Below are 25,245 nucleotides of genomic sequence, written 5' to 3'. Positions count from 1 at the left end.
GATTCCCACATTTTAGCCTGTATTGTTATCGTTCTTCTGTAATGGCAAGGAGAGGTCACATGGTTCTACTGCCTGATTGTCAGGCCTGTGGTCTCCAGTTCCACTAAAGTAACTAAATATGGTTCCTTGCCATATTAAGAGCTAAAATCAGCTTTTTAATATTTTATGATGCCAAACATTTCACGTGTTTTGTTTGTTTTGCCAAATATATATTTTCTTCAGATTAAAACCATTAAAAAAGTGACTAAAGACACATGATTAACAACATTGTATATTAATAGCAATATTGAAACAGAAAAGATGAAAAGCTATTTGCTAAGTAAATGTGTGCTGTCAACTGGTGACCCAATAAAAATGGACCTACATTAAAATATTGGGAAACAAAATATTTCTGAATAATATGAAAATGTAAAAACTGAAATTTTCAGGATTTTTTGTATGAAAGTCAATTTTACAAAATATTTTCAGTCAATAAAGATAACAATTATTATTATTGATGTATAAAAGGTAATAATTAATAAAAGGTAATAATTAATGGTTTTAGGCTCCAGCACCCCTGCGACCCTCGTGAGGAAAAGCGGTAGAAAATGAATGAATGAATGAATGAATTAATGGTTTTATTTCATGAAACCATATATAAATAGCGGATATGCATTTATTTTGAAAGTACATTATTAAGTTAGGTAAAGTCTGACAAATAAGACAAGATTGGCAAAACCAGACACTGCAGCGTGCTCTCCTTTTTTGACATCCTGTTCCTTTTTTGACAGTGACATGCTAAATAGAGATTGGGACTCATTTGTACTATTTAAGGCTTCTGTGTCAAGTCCTGCTTCCCCCTGTGAGCATCTTCATACATTGAGGAGGCTTACGCCACTACAAATTGTCAACAGTACATACTGTGTGAAGGCAGAGCTCAAACTAATACAAAAATGATTTCACGTTTAGAAAACACCAGCATCCCATGTGGCGTTTCATTCACAATATTTCAGGCATTACTTGCTACAAATACATGCAAAGGTTATTTTGTGGAACACACCAAAGGGAGTGTGGTTTTGTGAGTATGTGTGTGTATTTGTCAGTCCTATGCTAAAGGGAAGTGTCTGTGCAAATCAAAGAGCAGGATGAGGTGACATATACCTGCTGAAGCACTCTCAGGTCTTTTACTGGCCTGTGACATGCTACCTTGCACTAATGTGTGTGTGTGTGTGTGTGTGTAGGTCAAATATCTTACCAGGCTCTGCACAAATCCCTCTCCTCAAGGTGGAGGCCTGTTTAAGGTTGCAAAAAGAATATGTTAGTTTTCTGTTTACATACTTGATAAACGCCTACACCTAGCCACTAATGCCTCTATTATGTAATAAAACAGATAGTTATGATACAGTGCATGTTTGCACCACTAATAAACATATTATTACGGTAACAGTAACAGTGTCAATCAAAGCATGTACACTAATTCCGATGTGTATGTGAATTTCAGCATAGTATAAATGGAATATTTTCATTTACAGCATAGAGGACCTGTTTACAACCATCTAAATATGTTTTTTTTAAACATTATAAGGGTAAATAAGTCATTTAAGACATAAACAAGACACTTGCTCATATGTGTAATCATAAATGTGTCCAGGGGAAAAGAGAGGAAGTGCGTCATCACCTCTTTTTACCTCTTGTTAAAAAAAACATATCGTATAAATACGTTGTAAGGATCAGGCAGTCAGGTTTATAAAAATGTATAACTACATCTTTGGTATTGAATCAGTTAATTATGGAAAACAATACATACACTTTGCTTAAATATGCATGTTTTGACTAACAACAGGCCATATTCAACCATAAAACAGAATGATTCCTTTATTAATATATATTTTTAATCAAATGAAGCTGCAAAATTCAAACTGCCAAGTGGCGAGGGACGACTGTATTACTACCCTGGTATCAGACCTCATTGGATTGTACAGCAAGGCTACATTTATAACAAAAGTTCTGGTCACAGTGAAGCATTGGTGCTTCTAATGTAAAAAGTCTGCGGTCAATTAGATGGCAAATCCAGTTGGAAAAAGATGTCCACCCTACAAGTGCTCCTCATAAATGAAATGTCAACATCCCCTCTCTTTGGTTTTTTGTCCTCTCTGATCAAAGTGTTTCCAGTCGAGACGTTAATAGCCATGACAGTGATTTATGAACAAGCAGGAGAAGAACAAGAACAAGTCACTGTTGTGTGAAGAACTAACAGAGACCACTTTCTTCAAAGTGATGTCTGAAGGCCAGTCTTACAATACACCGTCTGACATTAACATCAAGACATATTTCAAATGTGGGGTCCGTATTTGGGGGATGTTGGTCAAAGGTCACCTTAGGTGTGAGCTCATTGTTGATGTATAGGTCCTGTAGATGTCAAAGACCTAGTCGTTCATAATTATTATATATAAGGACCAAAACTAATTAGAATTATAATTTAAAAAATAATTTTAGGGATCAAATCTATATGACAGGCTGGCGACCAGTCCAGGGTGTATGCCGCCTCTCACCCAAAGACAGCTGGGATAGGCTCCAGCACCCCCGCGACCCTCGTGAGGAAAAAGGGGTAGAAAATGAATGAAATCTATATGACATGGTGTTTAAATAATGACTACATTAATACAAATATAATAATTAGGAATAATAAAAGTTGTACATTTGTTGGTTGCAAATACAATACAAATCCAACAAATAAAGCAGACATGAAGGCTGGATCACTTAAAGGTTCAAGATGTAGCACTGTTAAGATATGACTTCATGAGTTCCACAAGGGGAAATTTCAGAAAACTCTTGTTGTCAGAAGTGGGATTCGAACCCACGCCTACAGAGTAGACTACGACCTGAACGTAGCGCCTTAGACCGCTCGGCCATCCTGACATGTTGACACTTACCATACTGTACCTACCAACAGTACTAGTACAGTTTTACTATAGTTTCAGCATATTGAATTGCATGTACCGAACCGAGCATCTGTTAAAACTCATTTTCACAGTTATAGTTTTACAAGCAATACTATTGAATCAAAAAATAACTTGGGCAAAACAGGAAGATTGTGTCCGTGTTGCTCTCACTGCCACATTGTGTCGTAGGGAACAGTCACGTCAAGAATTCTGTCTTCAACGAAGGTACAAGTAACATTAAGGGCTCTATTTTCATAGACCAGGCGTACGATTAATTCAGATATGGTTTCTGTTTAGACTGGAGGTCACTGTTTGAGGTATATTAAAGGAGGCAGATCTTCTTAAAGTCACCTGACAAGGATGATTGGCCCAATGCAGCCACCTCTGGGATTTCCCAGTTATGCCGACCTTTGACCATGACCCTCTTTACCCACCTCCCCAATCTGCCTGTTTGTTAACCTGGATCTTCATGCATGTGACCCATGGCGCACTTCAGAGGAAGACGCAGCAGAAAGACATCTGTGCAGCTTTAAAGCATTACCAGAGGTTAGACAGAAGTGAGAAAGACAAAGACAAGAACAGGAGCTTGGGGGGGGGGGGTGTCATGATTCATGCATTAACACAGGAATGCCATGGAAAGGTGGCACGCTACAGTGTGTGCATGCTACTGACCATTTGGTTAAAGGGCAGAATCCAGAAAGAAACCAGATCCACGTGCGTCATTGCTTTGATGATCTTGGCATCAGTCTATAAGGTGACGCCACAAAACTGCCCATTTGGAATTTGCATGAAAGCACCAAACATGGTACAGTGAAAGGTGAAATAAAGTTTTATTCTCTGATGAGAAATCTTGACGATGACGTCTTGATAGTGTCCAGCGTTACTGGACTGACAAGAAGATCCCACTTGAAATGCTTTCCACATGGACAGTGGAGGGGATTGCCATCAAGAGTTGGTGTGCTTTTTCCTTCATTGGAACAATGGATCTTTAAGTTGTGCTGGGGCGTCAAACAGCAAATGAAGTTTACAGAAATGGACAACAATTCCAGACAGTGGATTGCCCGATGTGAAACCATCGTCACCACCTGGAGCAATATTCCAACTAGCCTCCGGGAAGCTCTGACATCAAGCATTCCAAAACTAATTTTTGAGGTGATTAATAAGAACAGTACAACAACTCATTACAGTCCAGAGTTAAAATGTATCATGATTTCTATTATTATGACTGTATTTGTATTACAATTTCCAACAATGCTGCGAGAGTAGAATTCAGAGAATCTGTGTGCGCTTAACTTCAAAAGACATCTGTGAGGATGCCAGTGGATGGTTGTTTGTTTTCTAAGGGAGCAGTACAAAACTGCTGCAAATGGCAAATGTTTGTGTGCATGCAGGCTGTGATTCTCTGTTTACAGAGCATCCCCAAAAACAAAGAGAAAGTAACTGCTTAAGTGAAGTTAAAGGTGTGGAAAGAATTAGTGAAGGTTTTAGTGAAAGTGATGCCATGTGGGATCTGGCCCTCACGGTGTTGTTGTCTACTAGCAAAACACATGGATTTAAAGAATTGCATGCTTCCAACTTTGTGGGAAGCAGTCTTTCTGTTCGCTAGGGTCAAACCAAGGTCCATAAAAACATACTTGGATGTGTTTGGTGCGGAAGAAGCCCATCAAAGAGCTTTGGAATGAGCTAGAAGAGATATTGTGAGCCAGCAGGTCTTCGCTCAGATCCTTCCTCTAATCAAATGTTGTGATCACATTGACTGGCGATGTTGCATGGGTGGAATACAGTCAACAAAATGTCACCAAAATGACAAAATAAGTGCAATTTTCGGCTACATAAAAACACATATACACTGCCAGATAGTGGAGACAGTGGCTGACAAGATGGGGAAGAATTTAGCTTGGTTGAAACTAAAAACCGACATTGTAATAGGACTTGGAAACAAAACACAACATGGAATGGTCCTCAGTCTATGTTTAAATGTTTAAATCTTTTTTAGTCATGGACATGGAGGGGGCAAGAAGAGGGAAGGTGAAGGAGCGAAGGGGCACCCAATCAACGGCGTCCCTTTATGATTGATCAAATCATTTACATGCACAAAACATCTGTTAAACAGAAAAATGCAGACTCAATTTCCTCCCCATTTCTTCGATGTCCCCGGTAGAGCGGCACCCCATATCGTGCAAGCCCATTTTTTGCGCCACTGGCTGCACTGCTTCCAGTACAGGTATGTTAAGATTTTTATCATCCAATCCGATTTTAGCTTTAATGTGCTGCCATGTCAATGTAATCTACACAGGGCCTTCAGAATCAGTAGTGCTGGCGGATGTCACTTAAACATTATTCGCAATGGAGAGAATTCTTCTACAAGCTTCAACAAGCTTCTTCAACAAGCTAGCCCACAATAACGTCAGTATTTTTCCTATCCTCTCTTTAGTTGGTCAGAGCAAAAGAAAATGGAGCAGGAGGAAAAACCCTGAAGCTAGTTAGCTTGTCAGCCCGGGAAAGGTTTGTTCGACACTTCCAGTGCTTACGAGCACTCATATTATTATTCAGAGATAAAGTGTAATAATAGTATTCAAGTCCAATACCAATATGTCTGTCTCTCTCTGCAATACCACACGTTTTAACACTGTGTTTTTGTAGTATATCATTGATGATTAAGTAAGGCCCCATTGAAGGCCTAGGGTCCCAAATGCACAATTAGAATTTATGTGTATTATTTAATAATATTGGATTCTATTTTACAGATTGTATTCCACTTTAGAGGTTCTACTGTAATCCATTATGTACTGCAGGGTATAACACAGTCTCATGGACCCAGGGGGTTCAAGTCCAAATACACATTTACTGGAAAATAGTGTTTATCCCCCAGCAATTAGACAAGTATTGAATCCATGCAGATGTGGTGTGGTCAGTTGCACTCAAAACACTTGCTAGATGACAGCGGTTTAGAGATGGCTTGTGAGCGAAGATGGCAAACACATTAGCGCACACATGCACGCACACATGCACGCACACATGCGCACACACAAAAGAGGGCTCAGGGTCTCAGGAGAGGTGTCTCACAAGAGATGGGCTGACATATGGCCAGCAGACCCCGGACCATTGGGTGGAGTAGGGTGTGTGTAGTGTGTAATGGGTAAATGGGGCTTGTGCTCGTGTGTGTGTGTGTGTGTGTGTGTGTGTAAGGGTGGGGCTGCTGAGAGTGCAGATGAATAGCCCAGTGGTTTGAGACAGTTGAAACTCAATATTCATTTTCACTGTTGCCCTGCTGCTGTGTGTGTGTGTGTGTGTGCACGTGTGTTCATGACTGTTCCATTTATTGTTGATGCAGATATCATTGAAAATAATCTTAACCCCTCAAATTAACCAACTAAATTAAATTAACATGCAATTTCTGCTGCTCTATTTAAAAAATACACAATCCTTACATGGTTCAAACCCTAAGGAGATGGAATGACAGTGACTATAGAGAGGAGACAACCTTGCCAAAATACCTTGTAATGCCACATTATGTCATAATGTTTCAATACGTAATGTAGTAAATTTTCACATCATTATGTAATATTGCCAGATTGTGTGATAAATATTGCTGCATTTTCAATATGTAAGTTATTAAAATGTATTACAAAATGCATTAAAGAATCTTATCACACAATCTGGCGTTATAATATGATGACATGAAAAGTTATTACATGACATATTACACCATTATTACATAATGTGGCATTACAAGGTTTTACACATATCTGCTGGTATTAAAAAAATAACACCATGATCAATTGATTTAAAATGATAATAAAACATGACAATATTTGACCAGTGTTCTTTGCAAAAGTGCTTCAAATGAGTCAGATTGCTGGGGCATCACCGGTGTACGTGCCCCCTTGGGCCACCCCACACATTTTCTATTCCAAAAAACTTAATTTTCTTCTGTTAAAGCCATATGTTTATTGTACAAATCACATTAATATGTCAGATTAATGACATCACTTCTCCTTTGAAATGCATATTTAAATGATTAGTTTCCTGTAAAAAAAAAAAATCTTCTAAACACATTGTCAGCCCGCTTTCATCAACATGTGGGAATTCCTCCACTCTGCCAGTCAATTCCTGAACATAAACATAAACACACACACACACAAACAGCCAGGGGTGGTTTGATGGGCTATTTGACTGAATGGACCATTGCCATGGTTACAGCAGTACTCCATCAGTCCATTCAAGGAACAGATGGCCGATGTGCAACAGGAGGCACATGTTTCAATGAACACACACACACACACACACATGCACGCGCACACACACAAAGACAGACACACAAACACACCCACGACAATCATTCACACAAACACACTCTCTCTTGCTCTCTCTCTCTCTCTCTCTCTCTCTCTCTCTCTCTCTCTCACACACACACAGACACACACACACGGACACACATGCATGGATGTGCCCCCGCTCAGAGGGAGGGTATTGAACAACCAGCAGCATATGTTCCACTAGTCAAAGTGCATTCATTCACGGACACAGGCAGGAGAGGAAGGAGGAGGAGGGGCCTGTGAAAGTGGGAAGAATGGACACAGGTAACAACAATCCATCAAAGGCTAACTTTAAAGAAATGGTTGATTTTGTATGATGATGTAGTAGTCAAATAACATAAAGGACAATTATTACAGCGTGGTTATATGGCGGAGCTACAGCCATCCCAACCCACCAGAACTTATTGCCACCCCTATGTCAGTAATGGTCTCACCTTGCCCCCTCCAATGAAAAATGTATTTCTTTCATGTCACATAAAGCATTATAAAGCACAACCATCCCAAAAGGTGTCAAACCTTTGCAATGAATTGTTTCATGCTGCCAGTACGGGCAACAACACACACACACACACACGCACACACACAACATACTGTAGTTGTTCCCTCTGTTTTTTTGCCCGAGTTAAAGAGAGCCCTTTGTATTTTTAGACATCCTGTAAATACAGAAGGGTTATATTTGCCCGCTTAATCTCAATGCACATGTCTGGATGCCTGTATTACGGTTGTGCGTGCGTCTGTAAAATAACCCACAAAAGAGAGGGAGAGCTTCTGTTGCCAGGTCAGATGCTTTGTGTGAGGACACACAGGTGAAGAAAAAAATGTTCACTCTTGATTGACAACGTCCAAGACGTCTTATTGTGTATAAAAAATTGTATTATATATTATTGTGCTTGTTATTTGCAGTGGTGTACAATTACTCCACATCAGTTATTTCAAATGTTTTGTAACCAATTCAGTTCAAACTTCGTAAAGTGAGTATTTATACTTTTCATTCAGAAGGCGGTTGTCTGAAAAAGGACCCAAAAAGCTTTAGAATGTTTATACAACATAGATAACATGTAAAAAGAAATGTGACAACCTGTTGAATGACCACCAATGGAAGGGAAAGAGCTAATCAGCCAATCCTTGAAATGGAGGACTTGAAATGGGCTTGATTGTGTGTTTGTGCCCCTGCTGCTGGAGGGACCACACCCACCAGTAGAGTGAGCGGAAGCTTAGTTATTTTCCTGCGGTGTAAGCAACATAACAAGACCATTGACTCAAAACCGGTCTTCCCTTTTGCGCTCTTCTCAAACTTCACCTCCTCATCCTGTTTTTGTTGCCTAGTCTATTCTTAGTCCTCCATTACCTTCTGCTGCTTCTCTGCTCATATTCCTTCATGTTTACATGTCTCGCCTCTAACATGCTTCAATTCCCTCCTTCCAACAGTCTATTTTCTTCTTCTTCTAATCTACATGTTGCCATTACGGATGGGCTGATTGATCTGCCACTGATCAGATTGTTATTAAAAATTACATGCCGATAAAGGCCTTTCGAAGCTGATCACAAAAATCGATCACCTATGGCTGGCATATAGCAGCCTGCAGAGAACCGTGTTAAGTGTAGGGCCCATTTCTAATTTCTGTGTACAAAATCGATTGTTAAACGCAAAGTCTCACAGAATCTAACAAAAATATGAATTAAATGCTGTCATTGTGAAAAGGAGAAATGCATGTAGGGGAAGATTTCCCCGGCGGAGTGCTAAAACACTATTTTGCCCCCTGCCAAACTAAACATGCAGAAACAATGACCTGAAACACCGGCAAAAGTAAATAAAAAAAACAACAACTTTGAAACTCATCTCACCTCAGAGCATGAGTGGAAGCTTGTGAGGTTAGCTTAGTTTAGCAAAGCATGCTAGTGTGGCTGTGTGTGTGCAACTCGGGCTGTATGAGTGTGTTTACACTGTGTTGTGTTTGAACGTTAGTAATGCAAATAAGGATTTTAGGATTTTGCCTGCTTACATCATCTAAGAGTGAAATAAGGATGAAAGCCACGGGATCAGGACACACTTTTAAATCTGCACGTCCAAGCTTGTTTCACTAGTCAACAGACAATGTCAACACATAACATACTTCTGGAATAAGTATGCACTGTACTGTACTCACCATCCTGTTTAATTGTAAATTAGAGGTGTCATAAAAAATACCTTACATTAATAACGCAATTGGAATTACATCTGTGACTGTCTTCCTAAACCAGAAACACAGCCATCACATTTTGATGAAGATTTTGTAGCAGGTTTCTGAAATACTGGGCAAAATTGTCCAATGGTGTATTGAATCAACAACACAACTGTAACAGTCTTTTTTCCTTCTCATAAGTGGAGATTAAAGAACACGAAGGGGGAAATGAAATTGGTTTGTTAGGGTGAGGAAAAAAATCATTTGCAACAGAGACTATTGGTTGAGATAAGTGTATACATCAACAGCATAGTAGTGAGATGTGTGTACAGGAGAAACAGAATATTGGAGGAATTGTGGTAATAAAAGCACATCTTCTATGATGTTTTCTTTTTACTCTGAACTAAGGAATTAAGAAACAGGCTAGGAGATTGTTTATCATCTTCTAAGTGTGCGTTTGAAGTGCCTTGTTTATGTTTGTTGGTACTTATTGGTCTATTTTCTGTCAGCAGTCTGCTGACTAACTTGAGATACCACACAAGACTTTTTCTAAAGAAAAAAAAACTTCAAATTAACCAATGTTGGTTGGTTTCCACATTCTTAATCTCTTCTCAATCCCCTTATTTTCACTTACCACATCCTTTCGACAAACATTCTCGACTGCTAATTCGCTAATCAGTTTGTTCAGAGAAACTTGATTCCATCAGTCCTTTTATCAATTCTTTCCTACCCTCTTAACTCCTCAAGTCCTGCACTCTAATCCTCTGCTCCTCTGCTCTCTCTGTTGGGGTGGGCTTGTGCTCCATGACCGGGAGGCTGACCCCATCTGAGAGGAGGAATGACACATGAGGGAACAGGAAATAAGAATGGGGTGATTCTTCTGATGTTTACCTGGGAGCCAGCTGGTATCTCCCTCTGCTGGGATGCCGTCGGCTGTGAGTCTGATCTGGCTGAGAGGTCATCTTAACATCGATGGCGGGTGGACGAGAGTGAGAGTGGAAATATAGACCTCTTTCTCCTCTTCTGTGTCCTTGCCTCTGCTGCGCTGCTTCTCTGCCGTTTCCACCACTTGATTGTCCCCTCTCACGCCATCCTCCTGCTGTCGCCGCTGCTCGCGCTCGCCAGTTGTCATCAACACCTGAAATACGAGCTGAAAGTAATTCATTCTTTCTGTTACATGTTCACCACAGTTTAACCAATTCATGGAATTAAATGCTGAGCTAGAACACTGTTCCCTCTGAATCCTGAATCCTCATCAGATGTTTGGGGGCCCCTGGAAATCTTGGGGTCCAAGGCAATTGCCTGTTTGTCTAATGGTAAATCCACCCGTACATGTCACTATACATCTAATATATCACTATTGATTATCTAATTGGTCAAAATGCACAACAGTCGTATTTTCCCCCTTTTTTTAACTCCATTCCTGCAGATGAATTTTTTTTTTAAAACACAAGAGCGGCAAAGTGCATTTTCATGTCCTGAAACAGACACTCTCTCTTGATGACCTCTGAGCTTCTCAAAGCTGTTAAAGCATCTAATATTTTCACTTTCTGGAACGTCTAGGTTTTCCAATACTTTAAAGATGAAGGCAAGGTGGGGACAAATTAAAAGAGAGTAAGAGTGAAGGCATGTGAATGTAAAATGCAATGCTTGGCAGTATATGCGTTTCAGTCACTTTAAAATGAGGTTGTTTTCACTGATATGGTGGCTACTGTTAATTTCTGGACAGAAGGAAGAGGAGAGGTAACAGTGGCAGTAAATTCACAAAGCGATTGTGAATACATAGAGATATTTTTTGAGGGAAATAAACATCAAATTTGGTTCCAAACACAAGCCAAGCAAAGTCCTAAATGACAGCACAAAGCGCCAACACGGCTCTTGCATGCACTTACACACACACACACACACACACAGTAGTAATAATGGAAATAGTGAGGGCACAGCCTTCCATCTTCCATCAGCAGAAACATCCTCCTGAGACCCAACAAGCTTGACTTGAGTGAAGAGCAGACAGTTTGGGGTAAACCAACTTGGCACACACTGGTGCTTTAAGAAAAACATTCACCAAAAATGTGTGTGTGTGTGTGTGTGTTGGGGGTGTGTGCAAGAAAAATGTCAGGTTCGGATTTCATGAGGCGGTTGTTGACTCATGCTTGCTGACTGACCACAAAGAGGTTTTAATATCTATAACTAATATTTTGTATTTTGGAAAACAGCCTGTAGTTGAACGCCATCAATGATCTGACTGCAGTGAGGAGGAACAGAACAATCAAATCTGCAAAATACCCTTTAAGTCTTGAATCATGTTGTTTGTAAACTCCATTTCGCAAAACAATGACTTGAAACAAGGCTCTTGTTAAGTATTAATTATGTTAAAACCAATATAACTCATTAATGTGCCAAGGGCCAACAATAACAGGCAGTTGTATAATCATGTGTTTACTGATTTTAACTGATTGTTTTGTCGAATAACTCTTACAGTACTACAAGGTGCCGGTGGAATACACCGTGGTCATTTAGGAGCATGTATTTCTTTGGAACATTTACACCAATTCAAGACTTGTTTTCGTGCATTCCACAACACAGTTGTCATGTAAAAGAGCGGCAAAGACAATATTAATTTAATCAAATTTTAGTTAAAAGGTGCCCCAAATCGCAAAGATTACATTTAGAATAACATTTTATAAATTACGTGACCGAAAGTGGAAGACAGTTATATGTTTATGTTTATGTGAAAATTTTGGGAGAAAAGTATAAGAGGAGGAACAGAGAAGATGATTTGGAAAATAAAAGGATGAAGCGTATGGGAACAAGAGAGGTAAAGGGGTCCCCAAGGCTGAGGGGGTTGGAGGCGGAGAGAGAAGCCTATAATCGTTGTTGTGAGTCCTAAAATAGAGTGCTCCCAACCTATAAACAGAAACCTGCTATTACTAGCACACTGACAAAGCAAGTGTTGGATCCAGGCATGCACATGTGCACACAAGCAGTGTGTGTGTGTGCGTGTGTGCGTGTGTGTGTAAGACCACAACACACATGGAGCTGGTTACAGCGCAGCCCTCTGGGTAATGTGGTTCATTGAGGGGTAGCAGAGAACTACAACCACAGATCAACGGTCAGATTAAAATACTGCTCCTCCATTTGTCTGCTGGAGTATTTTCAGCTGGAGCGCTCATCGCTCAGGCAACCCTCAAACTTGAGGCCACCTCAAAATAAAGTAGACACAATTAACCTGGCAGAGGGAGGAAAATATAACAGGAAGATACGTGAAAAAGATTAGTCGGCATAAGTCTCACCTCTGTGTCCATCTCTGTATTGTGTTCTATGACTTTGATCAAGCCGGTTGGGTCTGGGTCGGGACTGCAAGACTCTGTTTCTCGTCTTGCAAACTTCTAGGAGCTTCTTCCTCAGTTGGATAAACAAGGACAAACTGGGCTGCTGGAAGGGAAGCAGACAATAACAATAAGATTGCACATTGCTGATGATACCTAACATTTGACGCACCCTGTTCCACAAAAATCACCGACCACAACATTCAGTACATTTCAATCTAGAATAATCTATTAGACTAATATTAAAGAAATTTAAAGAAATTACCAATGTTTATTTGGCACCATCACTGTAACACAATCTGTTTTAATGGCGAGAATATTTAAGTGCAACATTCCTGTAAACAAGTGCGCATCATAAAGGGAAGACTACACTACATTAGACTACACTGTATGGCCGCAGACCATTGCAAATATACACACATATGCCGTGAGTGTTCAACTTTGACCTGGCGGAGTCGAAAGAGAGAGTTCTGCTTGAAGTGGAGCACCCACAATGGTCTGGCCAGGCCCAGGAGGCAGATAAACGGCTGTGGCTTTTTGGCTTGCTATCTCTGGGTGATGGTGCTGCAAGTGGCTATGCATATATGTTGGGTTTCCATTGAATCACCTTCAAACAGTTCTTGCATATAATAAAGTCTTTCTCCAGCTTTGTTTTTCAGTAAAATATCGCGATATATGACCATATCGAGATATTGTCACACTCCTATTCGTCACAGTTGTGTGTTAAATTGAATGAGGTTTGTTGTTCGACCTGAAAAGGGGGAGTGGTGTTAATGGCTGTCACTCACTCATGGCTTTCATTTTGACCAAATAAGTGCTTTGAAAAGTCACTATAAAGTACAACAGGTTGTAGTGGCCAAATATTTTTGCACAGCATCATATATCTATGTGTCAATCAAAAACCTTAAAAAGAAGACAGAAAGGGATCAGAATTTTGATAGAGCTGGTGAGTGTGAGCGTCTTGCCGCTATTAGTCTTCCCGTGTCCACTTACATGATTGTCCAGCAGCACATTTTCCTCCGTGGCGCTATGTGCCAGCAGGTATTTGGAGTGAAAGAGCCGTCCATCAAAGCTGTGCCAAGGCATGAAAGCAGCGCTGGGCAGCGGGCAACCACTGGCACAGTTAGCCCCCAGCAGGTGGCTCAGTCCTCGGACGTAGAGAGAGCCCAGTTGGACCGCTCGAGTACAGAGGAAGGGCAGCTGAGAGTATAGAGAAAAAAAAAGAGGTTGGAATTATATTTGCTTGGTTACACACGCATGCACGCACGCACACACACGGCTGATGTTTTGTTTGATCTGTCGCAATATTGTGTGACAGGTGCCACATGACACGTTTCATCTCTGCAACAACCAATGTGCACTTTTCTAAAAACTGATTTTGCTTTATCACCATAAAAGAGTATCACTATTGTTTTTGTTGATAGCAGATGGAGTAAAAATGAAAGGAAACTACAATTGCCATGCACATTTTTTTTAATCATCCAAAGTTAAACATAAAAAAAATACCTGGTATTTAATATATTGGCTTGGCTGTATACATTTACCAAACTGGTAAATTGTGCTCTTACATTACTACAGTTGTTCCATAAAAAAACATTTAGTCATGTTTGGTTATTTATTAGTGACTGCCCACAATGACATACAATCATGGAAAAAAATATTATATCACCATTGTTTATTCAGTTTCTTCTTCATTATAATGCATATATAACAAATATAATGACAACATAAATAGCTCATAAGAATAACATTTTTATCAGTACAATAGCATAGCTATTGATGTAAGAACTTAAGCCAGTCATTATTATCAAAAAAACATGAAAATGGCTTGGTAATACTTTTTAAACGGAATTGTTTTGAACTTTGTTGTTGTTAAAACATAATAATGTAAAAACCCATAATTGTACTGGGGATTAAAACGAACAAAAAAACTAAAGAAACAAAGTGGTCTACCATTTTTTGACTGTACTATAATGAGACTATAAAGAGTGCTGCACTTTAGTAGTTTTCATGTTTACATGGTGAGAATGACAATAATCCATCTTGATTCAGCTAAAAGGCAAACTATCCTGTTTTTATGGCACATAACACTCATAGGGACTATTTTATCCTCAAATGTTATAAGTGAAATTCCTATTTTTATTATATTTGGCGACCACATAGGCCACAATTATGCTGTTATTTTACATTGATACAGCTAAGATTAATATCAACGAATCAATACATTTGTACTTAGGGTTAGGGGGAAAATATATTGATTCAGTTAATAAATGTGACTCTTTTCAGTTTCATGTGAATTGTAAATGAACATTAATGAGGCAAAGTGCAAAATAACGGCAGTGTCAAAAGTCAGTGACGGTAGGCAGATGTTCGCACTGTGCCTGTTTGTGTGTGCGTGCGCACGCGCACTTTATGCTCTCACCTGTCCCTTTGGATGATAGCACTGATAACTCTGATAGCATACACACGCATTCTCACAGCCCTGCCTGTCACCTGCTTCCAGTCAAACACAGCTTCACACACTGAAAACAATGAAGCACTGCACAGACGCACAAAACAGCCTTAAGCGCTCACAAACAAACAGACACAAAGAAGCGAAAGGAGACTGAAAGAGAAAAAGAATACGAATATGAGAACACACAAAAGGACAGAATGCGTGTGTGTGTGTGCACGTGTGTGTTAAGAGTTCAGTGGGGCGATGTGTGTTTGATGTAAATAACTCCATGTGGTGAGCGCCAACCAAGGCAGACGGGCGACTCTCCGTCTCTCATACACACACGCGCGCACACACACACACACACACACATACCCACAGGCACATAGCCCCATGGGGAGGAATGCTGCAACCAAACCACGGCATCCCAAAACCTACCCACAACCCCTTTCCCTTAAAAACAAACACAGGCAAATGGTTTGTCTCATTTTACATTAAGGTGAATACACAGTGACAGTGATTTGAATGAATGTACATTTACACAGTAACAATCACACGTCTGCCACAATGGACAGCCTTTCCAAGTCTATTTCTATTATTGTGTTGTGTTTCAGCTCCGCCTCATCGAAGAGCAGCAAACCACTATACTGTGGACTGCACTGTTGTACATTAGTTATTAATTATTTTGACCGTCTCATGTTGCTGAATAAATAAGGTAGCTAATACATGATATGGGGATAAACTACTGCAAACTAGAACCGAAAAAACCTGACTAAATATTTGATGAAAACCGGTTAATACAGTTTTTGTTGAAGCTAAGTATTTAATAGAGCTCATTATATTATGTCTAATGATCTGACCACCGCATATTGTTTATGTTTATCTTATCACTTTATAAATCTTAAGAAAATAGTCCATCCATCCATTTTCTATGCCGCTTATCCTCATTAGGGTCACGGGGGTATGCTGGAGCCTATCTAAAGAAAATAGTGCAACAGTAAATCTAAATATTTGAAATGTATACAACAACGCAAATAACACAATTTACATAACAAGCCTACTCCTAATTGTTTTGTTTGTTTTCTCGAACAGATCCCCATTCAGGACCTTATCTGTGTTTTCGCTACATGCTTTTTTTTCTTTTCATTTTCCCTAACTGGAAACCTTTTGGCAGCTGTTTGCTAAAAGAGGTTGCATGTTTACAGTCAAGCGCACAGAGCCACTGTGCTCATGCATTGCGAAACTCAACACGGACTGGGCTGGTTGTAATAAGCCTGCATGTGTCTGACCTTGATCTGCTGAAGCTCCTGTGGAGATTTGAGGCTCAGACACACAGCCTGACTCAGGTACGCATTCACATCCTCTGAACATAAAGACGGTACCTGCACAAAGACAGCGAGACATATCATTTGATTTAGTATGTGGTTTTTCCAATTCAAACATACCTTTGTGTGTCTTCCATGATGGTCTGTTTGGTCTGCCCTCAACAGGGGAAAGTAACAATGCTGAATGCAGCAAAGAAGGCAGCCAGTGTGTGTGTATGTGTGTGTGGCGTGTTCAAAACAAACAAACCCTCCAGCTATTTAAACAGACAAGTGACGAGCGAATGTGAATGCAGTGGCCGTCAGACAACAGCAGCCACTGTTGTCTGTCGGCCCGTCCGCTCATCTTTGCTCGTCTACTTGTCTTACTGATCCTCTCACAAGCTGCCCCCTTCTTATGATGTTGTTTTTTTTTGGTCCAATTAAATTGCAGTTACAAAGTAAGAGGATGAATGTGTGGTAAATTAAGAAATAAAGTATTTGGGTGTTTATCAGTGCATTTGTTGACGTGTCTGGGGCTAAACTGGTCACTCTGGGTGATAATGGCAGTTATCAAGCCAGACAAATGTTTAACATCACATGTTGACAAAAGATGGGAACAACTGTAATATGTTTGTCGCAGATGTCAGGCCCAAACTAAACCCTCACTAAAGTGTCAGCAAATACATTTGGTCTTTTCATAGTTCGTTAACATCAATCACTCAAATTCCACTTTAAACACAAGCATTATATTGGCCAACACTAAAAACCAACAACACTGTTATTCAATTATTTATAATTAGCTTGTGACTTCAGAATCTGCATCTGTCAGTCAGAATATTGTGTAGTGATATTGTGATTTTTTTTTCCACTAAAACAAAGTTCAATAAGCGCTATGTAACCGTTTCTGTGCACAAAGCACTGGTTTGAATATTAAGAGGTAGTATAAGAGACACATGTGTGGAAAATGAACAAGTTATCCACAAGCTCAAACAATTGAACTATGAAAGATGCTCATCCGTTTCATTCACCTTACAAAACTGGTAAATATAGAAAGTGAACAAGTTACTATATTTTCCTTGTAGCATTGCCCTAATGTTTCATATTACAATACCAGGTTGATGATTTGATGTAAAGTACCTTAGTAGAAAGGATATTAAAAACACTTCTCTAATCCCTTCAATGGAATGAGAGCAGGTGGCCAAAGGCAGGGAAGTCTGGTCATCCCTACTCAGACTGCTGCTCTTATGACCCAAATGAGCAAGAAAATGGATGGATAAAGGGATGATATTAACAATCATTACGGTTTTTTTTACATTTCTGCAAAATTAAAGTCAGTACTACCTGGAGGGCAATGTGGGTAACCAGACAAAGAGCAGCAAGGAGAGAGTCTTCAACAACTCCATACCACTCGGTAAACTCCTGACAGTCGAATATCGAAAAGAAGCTTGTCAGGCGAAGAGTGGAAACGTCAGGTCCAGAACCAAACCACAAAACATGTAGACTCGGGGGTTCACCTACAGATAAACAGATAAGATTTGGGTGTTTGGTTCTGAACCCAGAAACAATGAATGCATGGAGCGTGTTTGGCATAAACAGCTGTGGACACTCACAAATCAGTGGTCAAGCAACTACAAAGTTCTATTTTTCTCTGAGCATTCATTCGGTAAGGACACAACAACTGTTTTCAAGATTAAAATAGGTACAGTACATGGGAAGTTCACGGGGACAGGCTGGACCATGTGGGGTTCCTTCAGTGGGTTGCCTGGATAGACAAACCATTCTCTGATAGCTGGAGGTTCCTCAGCTCCATTGTCTAGAAACATATCAAGTTTACAGAATGACTTCAAGATGAACGTGCGTGGGAGTGCAAATGTGCATTAGCGTGAGCAATGTTACCATCATCTCCGTTAAGCAGCAGCAGACCATAAGTGTGTTGTCTGCAGGGCTTATAGATGACAGCCTGAGGTGGCAGTTCATCCTCTTCCTCATCCTCCAGACTGTTACTACATTCAAGCAGTCCCTCACACACAACATTGTAAACCATGAAACCCTCGGCAGACACATGTTGTTCCCTACAAGCCTATAAAAGGTCAAAAAGTGAAACATGGTTGGTACTGTGCACACCATACCAATACATACACATGTAAATCATGTTTAGATCGTCATGTTTTGTTTAGAATAACATCATTTCTGACAGGAATGATTGATTGAGTTTTTGTCTGACCCTACTGGACTGCTGTCAAAACTGTACAGTTACAGTTACAGATATACTAACATTATTGCTAAAATGTGATGGGTGGATTCACTTCAAGATACTGTATCAGTGTATGTATGTATTATATAATACAAACCTTTAATATTTCTGGACTGACGTATTTCTCAAAGCCAAGGCCAGAGGTGGGAGGAGGTGTGTCATCCTGCTGAAGAGTGTCCTGCCCAGGAAGCAAATAGGAGCGAATCCCTTTTTCCAGGAGGAATCTGTCTGCAGCAGGCAGGTTCAGGGACTGAGGGATAAGCCCAGTGTCTTTCTCCTCTCTGCCCCACAAAGAGCTGATGAACTCAGATAGAGCAAACACCATCAGCTCCTGGGGTGCTCCAACATTTTTTTTTCTGACAAAAAAAAAGTTTTTGTGTATTGAATACTTGCGGTGTTGCGATCATAAGTGTCAAAGTGCAACAGACCTGTATACAGACATAGCATTGTTCCTGATAGTGTGCATCCGTTCCTTTGGTACCACATCGTTACCCAGGAGACAGGCCAGCAGTGGTAACTGGCTAACATACAATCCAATGGCTCGGCAAAGTCTCTGTTGGTCGTATAGGACTGTGGTGAGGTGGTCTAAGTGCAGTTTCGCCACCGACAAGTAAGGAGAACTGTAAAAAGAACAAAATAGTGCTTTATATAGTGCTTTTCAAGGTACCCAAAACGCTTCACATTGAAGTGAACACATTATTTATTCACTCCTCAGTCACACAGTGGTGGTGGTCATGTACAACTGTAGTCACAGCTGCCCTGAGGTAACCTGACGGAAACGTGGCTACCAATTTGTGCCGATCAACAGGGTGGAGACTGAGTGACTGGGTGGCAGGATCGAACCGCCAACTTTCTGGTTTCTGGACCACCTGCTCTACCTCCTGAGCCCTAACCCTAACATAACACAATAAAATCAACAATTCTATTCATGTCCATTTATGTTTCTCCACAATGCATTTATTTTCTACTCCTTATCCTTTTTCAGGGTTGTGGATGAGCTGGAGCCTATCCTAGCTGACTTTGTTGAAATAAGAAAAACCAACCTGTCATAGATGATGAAGTCTGAGTCTTGTCCCAAAATGCCCATGCAGCCATGCCGACGAGCATAACAGGCAATTTCATAGTCAGCCTCCTGCACTGAGCAAAACACTTTCTGATCTAATGACCTGCCAAAAAAATAAATAAACATTAAACTTGTAAAAACCAACAACCAATAACTTGTGAGTAATGTTGAGAGCATTAAACTTGAAATGAAACAATTATTCTATAAAATATAAAGAATACATTTGCTTGTATTGTATTTGCTTGTAAACAGCATGATTTATTTAATATGTTTTTGAAAAACCGTTACGGAGTGAAGCTGTGAAATTCGAACCATGAAGTGGCGAGGGACGTTTGTACAGTGAGTTTACTGAAACAAACCTGAGGGCAAAGCGCGTGAACGTTGCCAAGCCAGAAGGCAGACAGAAGAGATGTTTTCCCGGTTGTTCTCCGTGTAACTTAATGTAACGAAATACCTCAGACACCTCCCCGTTCACTCGCCGTCTCCGCTTCACCTGCAAAGAGGGAATCAAACAATGGTTCTATACACAAAGTTGGAACAGGTGGCGTATTGCCGAGTGTATCAAGCAGGCACCACCCATTACAGGTACAATAGTAACAGACACTGTTGATGTAAACACTACCAAAAAGCTCACACTTAAAGTTTCTTCCCTTACCCATTCAGCTCTCTTCTTCTCTTCAACCACACCATCAAAGAAGAAAACAAGTTTGATTCCTGCAGAAGTAAACCTCTCTATCCAGCGACTCAGGATGCTCATGTACTCCTTCCACTGACCCCCACACACCCAGTCTTTACAAGTGTACCAGTGGCGTAGGCAGGCCATTCCATCCACAACGAGTGTGGGGCCTGCCAGAGAAGGAAATATACTGTAAATGAACGTTGAATTAATCATTATTGTACCTTCTTAATGCTGCATAACATCTTTTATCACACACTACAGTATTAATTGGCCCTGTACCCTAGAAACCGCCCATGAATGATGAAGGCCGAAATGATACTGTGTCAAAGCCCAGGGCAGTGATACTGATAAAATATAGAGTTTAACCATGTCCAGTATCAGCCCCCGTTGCTGTCCACTCAGAGTGCGCTCTCTCTGGTATCGTGCCCGTGAAACAACCAATCAGAGAACAGCGCACGAGCGTGAACACACAGCCTTTGTTTTGCTGCCGTCTGTGCTCTGTCAACATGTCAGCGCATGTGACAGGAAATGTCACTGTAACTATAAATATTCCTAGTGCTTCTCCAGTCACCAAAAAACCCAAACTTGATTAATGGAACTTTAATTGTCAGACATTGATAAGATAAGACTGTTGATAAAATATTATTGTTGAAATATTTTTGCAATTATTGTGTTTACACTGTTTAGATATAATACATGTAATAGACTGAAAATTTTCTGGAAACAAAATGGTCTTTTGTTTAAATAGTACGTGATAATATGTGATAACCTATAAATATCAGACTCATATCATATGCTGCAATGGTTGGGAATATATTCCACAACATGATGTGATGATGAGAGGCCAGTTCTACATAAACCAGACTTATAAATACACTCAACTGGTCGTGTTGTCAGAAGAAAGATGTCGTCTGGCCATGTCTCTCAGGTTGACAGTCACACAAGATTCTGGACAGCAGTGCTCCATAAAATACTGAAGACCTTTTACTCCCATTTCTGAAGAGGGGTAGCAGAAAAACTGTTACTTGGGGGTACCGAGACGTTTTCACATCATGCAACTTGTTTACTATTCGTCTCCTCCTCTTGATGCTAACATTTAGCATCAACCTCAATGTGTTCCTTCTGTTAGTTACGTCAGCGCCGCTGTCCTCTCGGCTTCAAACTAAATCATGATAAATAAACGTTGTCGCCGTTACACTTTTTATCGTGTTTAGCGAACCACTTACTTAAGTCCGTTAGGCACAATAACGCAGCTTGTCTTGGTTGTACCGACGCGTTCTTACTTCCTGGATTATACGCGTGACGTCATGACGCTGCAAAACAAAGTGCACGTGGGCCGCATATGCAGCCCAGTCCTGATGTGGCGAGTGTAGCCAATTAAGATATGAAACATCATGCAAACATACAAACACGCATTTAATATAAATTATAATAACTACAGATGCAACAAGATTACAATTACAAGAATAAACTTCATAATGTGGCATGAATATGAATGGCCCATTGTGGTCTTGTGGCCTCAGTCCACCCATAAACTCTCCAGGCTGGGATCAGAGACAGACTAATTGCTCTCCAGGAGAATAGAGCCTCTTTTCTGAAGTCACAAGCTATTAGGTCTACCTTCCACACAATGCACCCCCGTCCCCTCCACTCTATTGTTTGAGCTTAGCAGAAATAAAGAAAGCGACATATGCTGGCTGTCAGTCCAGCTGTCAGCATCTGTCGTTCCCCAGCCAGATGCTCTGTGGACGAGGAGGGCAATCCACCTCTCATAGTCAACTGATCTTCAAAAAGGGAGGAGCTGGGTTGTAAATCTGCTCCCCCCGTTTGCCTCCACTCTGCGATTCACTGAAAAGTTATGGCCAACGGACAACATCAGGCATGAGGGTATTTTGTTGTCAATCAGAGGGCTCATGGTGCCTTTTTTGAATAGTCAATGATCGATGTGGCAGACTACAAGAGTCATCAATACTGTACACTACAGAAGAGCATTAACATGACTGAGAAAACAGTGTTAGTCACACTTCAGGATGATAACAATACAAGACAAAAGAGGGGCATTAGGGGGTCAGAACAGATGTTGATGATCAAGACTGATGAGGTTTCAACTCGTGCTATGACTCTACCTTTGCAATCTCATAATCATTACTGTAACTATTATTTCATAATAACAGGTGAAGACAGGAAATTTGATGATAAATATTGCTTTTCCCGTGAATTTGCACTCTTAGTTGTCTAATAAGTTGAATAGTGTCAATGTCCCACGGGATCTCAAGTTCTACTGTTGGAGGTTTGTTTGTTTGGGTGCAGAATTTTGCAAAAAGTACTTAACCATCCACCCAAGGGTCGCAGTGCGCTCGCTGGTCAACAACAAGAGACATATTCATAACTATAGATCATTTAGAGCAGGGGTCTCAAACACGCGGCCCGCTGGCCAAATGTCGCCCGCAGGACACTAGTTTGAGGCCCCCGCCTTGATATGAAAGTTTAATGTTAGTGCGGCCCGCGCAAGTTTGATATGGATGCTGTATGGTATCATGTACCCAGAAAAAATTATTACGTTTGATTAATGTTCATGTTAAAGGTTAAATAACTGTTAATAGTTATCCTCCCTATCCGTGTGGAAGTGGTAAGTTTTTGGCTTTTTAAGTTTAAAGGAAATAACTTGGAGGCTACAGTTTAGGTCGCTAGCTCTCTAGTTTGCGAGTTAGCATGTGTCTCAAGACCCTGCAGTTGCGCAATATGTTGTAAATAAAAAGAGTATAAATGTGACTATAGTCATGTTTTGTCATGTCTACAGGGCTCTAATAATGCTTTGTTCATTTTAATCTGAAAAAAATTATTTGTCTACCCACCAACTATATGTGGTTTCTTAATTTTTAATTATTTGCCGTTTTATTATTATTATATTTATTTATTACTGATTCATTGATTTTCTTTATTGTTGATCTTATTTTGTGTAGAAAAATAAAAATGAAGATATTTGAGAACAGTGGAATGTTTTATCAGAGCTTTTCTTGTAGAAAATCGGAACCAAAGCAAAGTTTATTCATTTTTCTGTTTTTAATAAATGCGGTTTTTTTTGTTTTTTTTTTTTAAAACCTGATGCGGCCCAGCCTCGCCCAGACCCTAGTCCCAGGTAAATTGAGTTTGTGACCCCTGATTTAGAGTCTACAATTAACCCAACGTGCATGCTTTTGGACAATGGGAGAACGTACTTGGAGAAAAAAAAATAAACAAAAGCAAGCTAAGAGAGAATATGCAAACTAAACACAGAGATGTTCCAACAGAGATTCGAACTCAGATCTCCTGACTGAGACAGTGAAACTGCTCACCAGTACAACACCGAGCTGGCCATTACTTTACCAATTAAGGTGAGTAACGATTCCGGTCTTATTTAGAGCCATTCTGATGACATTGCAGTTTATTTGTGTGTGTCAACATGTAATAGTGGGAGTGGGCATGTATGCCATCACACATATAGTCAACTCTCATTGGTCCATGTCATCTGCCTTCTCCTGTTCCTCCTGACTCTTCCTCTTGCATCTCCTCCCCTTGTAGTTCACCCCCACTGTGTGCCCCCCTCCTCTTCTCCTCTCCTGACCAAAGCTTGACTCAGGAGAAACAGAGGCAGATGTTCCAGGAGCACACGAGTGCCCCCCACCCCCACCCCCACCCCACACCTCCCATTTGTACTGGATCAGCAGTTAACCCCCGGAAAGAATTGACCATACAAGCACGCACACACATACAAAGAACAACCGCTTTCCAGATCTGCGTTGGCTCAACAGTTGTCCAACTCAATGAACAACACACACACATACACACACCAAGAGCTGTCCAAATCCCCCTCAGGGTCCCTGATAGTAGCCACCCTGGGGTCAGGCCTTGTGTCAGCGTCCAGGGCCTGGGGTCTCTCTGGGCAGCTGGCCTGGCTAATCCTGCTGCTGGAGGCCACTGGTTTTCAGACTAAAGGCCAAGGACCGGCAGGGGGCCGCAGGGCAGGGATCTCAGAGAGCAGGGGACTGTGCGATTTGTTCCCAGTGCAGGGGGCTTTGTTTGTTTTTGCCATGTTTTGGTTTCAAATCAAATATCATATATGATGTCTCGTGGGACCTCAAATGACTTTGAGCCATCAATTGAAGTAGATTGAGCAGCCCAGACAGTTATTTATTATATAGGAAAAATAAACAAATATTGTATTTTAACCATTTTAATAAGAATCTGTATTTCAACTTCATTTATATTTTTATTAAAAATCAACAATTTTGGACAAATTAGAAATTAGTTATAGTTTCGTTACTTTGCAGGGTGCAGCGTATGGTCTGAGCACTGACCGGGTGAACCCCAAGTCCTTTCAGTCGCTGCAGAAATTATGTCTATTTTCCAAACAACCTTTGGATGAGCATGTGCGCTTGAATTCTTTGGTCAACCATGGCGAGGCCTGTTCTGAGTGAAAGCTGTCATGTTATTAAAGTCTTGTATGGTCTTGGCCACAGTGCTGGAGCAACACTTCCTTTTTGCCATGGAGTGCCATGTTGAACTTCCAGTGACCGGTATGAGAGAGTGTGAGAGAATAACACCAAAGTTAACAAGCCTGCTTCCCATTCACACCTAAGAGCTTGTAACACCAACAAGTCGCATGACACCAAGGAGGAAATACGACTAATTGGGTGCAATTTGTACAGTTTAAGATAAGGGTTGGTTGTGTGTTGAGTTATTTTGAGGAAACAGCAAATAATATAAGATATGCCTTTATTGGTCCCACAAAAATCTAGTT

General features: G+C 40.5%; 1 protein-coding gene and 1 non-coding gene across 3 annotated transcripts; both read right to left on the bottom strand.

Moving 5' to 3' along the window:
- Positions 1 to 2,815: 2,815 nt before the first annotated feature.
- trnal-cag (transfer RNA leucine (anticodon CAG)) lies at positions 2,816 to 2,898 on the bottom strand. Its single transcript has one exon. It is a non-coding gene; the product is annotated as a tRNA-Leu (tRNA).
- Positions 2,899 to 9,681: 6,783 nt separating this feature from the next.
- fam120b (family with sequence similarity 120 member B) lies at positions 9,682 to 21,769 on the bottom strand. Of its 2 annotated transcripts, none has more exons than XM_058089631.1 (15): positions 21,692 to 21,769; positions 21,348 to 21,461; positions 20,442 to 20,632; positions 20,146 to 20,279; positions 19,767 to 19,889; positions 19,152 to 19,343; positions 18,821 to 19,079; positions 18,366 to 18,549; positions 18,178 to 18,282; positions 17,811 to 17,983; positions 16,455 to 16,547; positions 13,725 to 13,931; positions 12,696 to 12,837; positions 10,294 to 10,552; positions 9,682 to 10,228 (listed from the first exon to the last, which is right to left on the bottom strand). In XM_058089631.1, the coding sequence occupies exons 2-15, from the start codon at positions 21,457 to 21,459 to the stop codon at positions 10,159 to 10,161; spliced, it is 2,244 nt and encodes a 747-aa protein (XP_057945614.1). In that variant the 5' UTR covers positions 21,460 to 21,461; positions 21,692 to 21,769; the 3' UTR covers positions 9,682 to 10,158. The 2 variants fall into 2 exon arrangements, with proteins under 2 accessions (XP_057945614.1, XP_057945615.1); XM_058089632.1 differs by having other exon boundaries at positions 10,294 to 10,540.
- Positions 21,770 to 25,245: the final 3,476 nt, after the last annotated feature.

Source organism: Doryrhamphus excisus, chromosome 12 (genome assembly GCF_030265055.1).
Source record: "Doryrhamphus excisus isolate RoL2022-K1 chromosome 12, RoL_Dexc_1.0, whole genome shotgun sequence".
Classification (NCBI taxonomy): domain Eukaryota; kingdom Metazoa; phylum Chordata; class Actinopteri; order Syngnathiformes; family Syngnathidae; genus Doryrhamphus; species Doryrhamphus excisus.
Note: the sequence above shows the minus strand (reverse complement) of the source record. Positions and strands in the feature narration are given on the sequence as shown.

Bases quoted from the DNA above. Each gene is read 5' to 3' on its own strand.
- fam120b (XM_058089631.1), bottom strand. From the start codon at position 21,459: ATGGGAGTAAAAGGTCTTCAGTATTTTATGGAGCACTGCTGTCCAGAA. The intron at 12,838-13,724 runs GTAAGTGGACAC...CTTCCCTTCCAG, and splicing joins ATGTGCTGCTGGACAATCAT to CAGCCCAGTTTGTCCTTGTT. The intron at 10,553-12,695 runs GTGAGACTTATG...AATTACTTTCAG, and splicing joins ATACAGAGATGGACACAGAG to CTCGTATTTCAGGTGTTGAT.